The sequence below is a fragment of the Frankliniella occidentalis genome, unplaced genomic scaffold (assembly GCF_000697945.3).
Source record: "Frankliniella occidentalis isolate FOCC.00 unplaced genomic scaffold, Focc_3.1 Scaffold51, whole genome shotgun sequence".
NCBI classification, from domain to species: Eukaryota; Metazoa; Arthropoda; class Insecta; order Thysanoptera; family Thripidae; genus Frankliniella; species Frankliniella occidentalis.
Window position 1 is genome coordinate 1423632 of NW_026267181.1, and position 2849 is coordinate 1426480.

The following is a 2849-nucleotide window of genomic DNA, read 5'->3' on the forward strand; positions in this document are numbered from 1 at the left end:
TAGGTAGATGTATGCCAGGCGCGTCGCAGCGTAACAGTGTTTCGTGAGATATCGCGAAGCCTGTTACGCGAGACGTGGTCTGGCGTACATCTACCTAGTAAATCTAAATATGGTTTTAAAAGTGCACTCAAAGCCTCTTTACTTGATAAAGAATTCGACGAGCTAGATGAATTCTATAATATGTGATATTTCTATCTCTTATATGTCTGTGATGTAATGTCTGTGATGTAGAGACTTCTGCTTGCTCTGTAATGTTCCTGTTTTGACTATTCCATCTCTATGTACCTTTTTGGATATGGTGATCGGAAAATCTGAATCTAAGTAGTTGGGCCTGCGGCGCTGTCACCTGAGACGAGTTAATAGGAGTGTATGCGGAAATAGGTCCTTCCGGCCGCCAAATTTTACTTGCTCGCAACATTTGTCAGTGAGTTATGACTCCAAAATTATGGAATTGAAATTTCTAATATTACATAAAAGTGTTAATTAAAAGTTCTAATTTTGACAGATTATTATGTAAATATCAACGTTGCAGTTATAGTAGATTATCAAGGGACCCTTGAGCCCAAAAGAGTATGTGGTTCGACGCCAAAGGTGTGGTTAAAGTATCTTCTCATTTACAATTTTTTGATGTAAAGGCTTTTTTTCCGGTTTATTAGACCCACCTCATTTCCGCCAAGAAATGTCCCCTAGCACCCAAACCGTACAAAATGGAGCAAAACGGTCAAATTTTTTTGCCTGCTCTGCTTCGCTCCACCGGCAACTCGGTTCGGCAGGGAGCGGGCGTAGCTTGGCCCGCCGGCGGCGGCGTTTGGGATGGACCTTCGGCCTGTCACCTCAAGATTTTTTTTTTAAACAAACCAGTTTCTACCACACGGGCCGCGCGCGGGGGGCCAGAGCGTCACGTCGCCGCGACCACCTGTTGCATCTCAATTCCACATTACCTCAGTACTGCCAACAATAAGCACTGTGTTTTGGTATAAGCTGTCTTGGGTTCGAGAGCAATGGCAAATAACTTTGCTCTCAAAGTAATAGACTGAGCTATTAGCGAATCCTATTACTCCGTCTGGTGGGAAATTTTTTTTACTGTCTGTCCTTGCGTCTGCAGGATAACTCGAGAACGAATAGGGTATCCCCAACTATCCAGAACGAAGGTAGGAAAAGAACAAAAATCCTGACTTTTCTGTTTCCGTGATGGCTCTGATTGGTTGAGCTTATCACGTGCCACGACGGCAAATCTCTCTCTATCTCAATTTTTTCTCGAGTTATCGTGCGGACGGACATAGAAACAGAATGAAGCTTTTTCGGTCAGTGAAGTAATGGGCTTCGCTAATCGCTCAGCCAATTAAAGTTGTAGACCTCTCGTTTCTAGGGTTATCTTTGTTTGATGTACTAGTACACTTCTTCCACATTTTTAAGGCAAGGAAATTCTTCTAAGACAAGGTGACTGGTTCAACTTTTAACTTCTTTGATTTCCTCACAGGTTTCCATTATTTTGGCTGATGGCACGCCGGACTTCTTTGCACTATCGTGCTTTTCGTATCTTTTTATCTTCTTTGTACCTATGTGCCTCGCGGGTCAGCGTCTTGAGGATACCGGCGAATGCGTGGCTCAAGGGACATATCGAGTAAGTTTTAATGTCTTTGAATGCCAGAGGCAAGTAGAAGGCCAGGCGTCCAACAAACCCTATGCGTTTTAACGACTAAGTTTGATCTGCGCGCCTGTTACACACGTTGGATGTTGGTCGGTGTGCTTTGTTTTCAGCAGGTCCGACCTTGGGGCGAGATTTTTGATCGACCGGGGTCAAGTTGGGTCTGGAGCAAGCCCTTGCCGGGGACAACCGAGTCCCTCCCGTCAAATAACGTTTTGACAGTGCATTTGGACACCTATCGTGGACGTACACTTAAAACGGATAGCAGAGCCTGAAAGCACAGTTTTTTCCGGTCAGAATGGCGTAATCGGATTGTTAAAATCCGCGATGGGCCCCACTGTCGTAAAGTTGGCGGGCATGTAAACACGTCGTTCGCGCCCTTAAAGGGTGGCGCACATTTTTTGCCGCCTTGGCAGTTCAAAAGCACAGAAGCACAGTTTTTGGCATGCTAAGATTTAATTGTGCGTCATTGGGTGTCGCTGGCGTGAACTTAGCGGGGCCCTTGTTAATTCGAGTTTGCCGTTACGAAGGAGTGGCAAACAGTTTTTGGCTGAGCGATTAGCGAAGCCCATAACTCCACTGACCCGAAAAGTTTCATTCTGTTTGTTTGTCTGTTTGTCTGTCTGTCCGCACGCCCGTGTTAAAAAATGAGCTGATCCGATTCTGCGGTTAACTGATATTTTACTGATGTACAGCGACGTGGAGCTGACGTTAACTGAAACTAAACTACTTGAAGCTGTTCCGAAGCTGATCAAACTGACTATCAACCGACTTTACCAAACCCGAAGCCAACCTGGGACTGACGTCTTTACGCTCACCTGTAGAAATACTGACAAACCTGAGAGTAACTGAACGTAAGTGAAATAAGACTGAACGTCAGCTGCGTCGCACTGACCATCTACTGAGGTAACTGATAGTAACTGATAGTAACTGATCGGGTAACTGATGTAGTACTGAGCGGACCTGGCGCTGGCTGAATTGAGAAACTCAGCGTGACTCAGCAACGGTACAGCTTTCCGCAGTACATTTTTGTTACTGAGTAGAACTGACTCACGCCTGATTCGGGGGGCTGATAGCGGTTCAGTCCACGATCAGGTAACGGCAGTGATCATCTGTACTGAATCGAACTGCTGTTTGCTGAGTCGTGGCTACTGAGGTCCACTCAGCTGACGTCCAGCCAAAGGCAGTCAGAGCAGAAGCG

General features: G+C 45.8%; 1 protein-coding gene across 1 annotated transcript in view; it reads left to right on the forward strand.

Moving 5' to 3' along the window:
* LOC127749404 (uncharacterized) overlaps positions 1 to 2849 on the forward strand; it is a 30571-nt gene that overhangs the window by 27493 nt on the left and 229 nt on the right. Inside the window, exon 4 of the mRNA XM_052267419.1 lies at positions 1481 to 1624. Within this exon, the coding sequence (XP_052123379.1) occupies positions 1481 to 1624 (144 nt within the window). The remainder of the gene's footprint in view (positions 1 to 1480; positions 1625 to 2849) is intronic.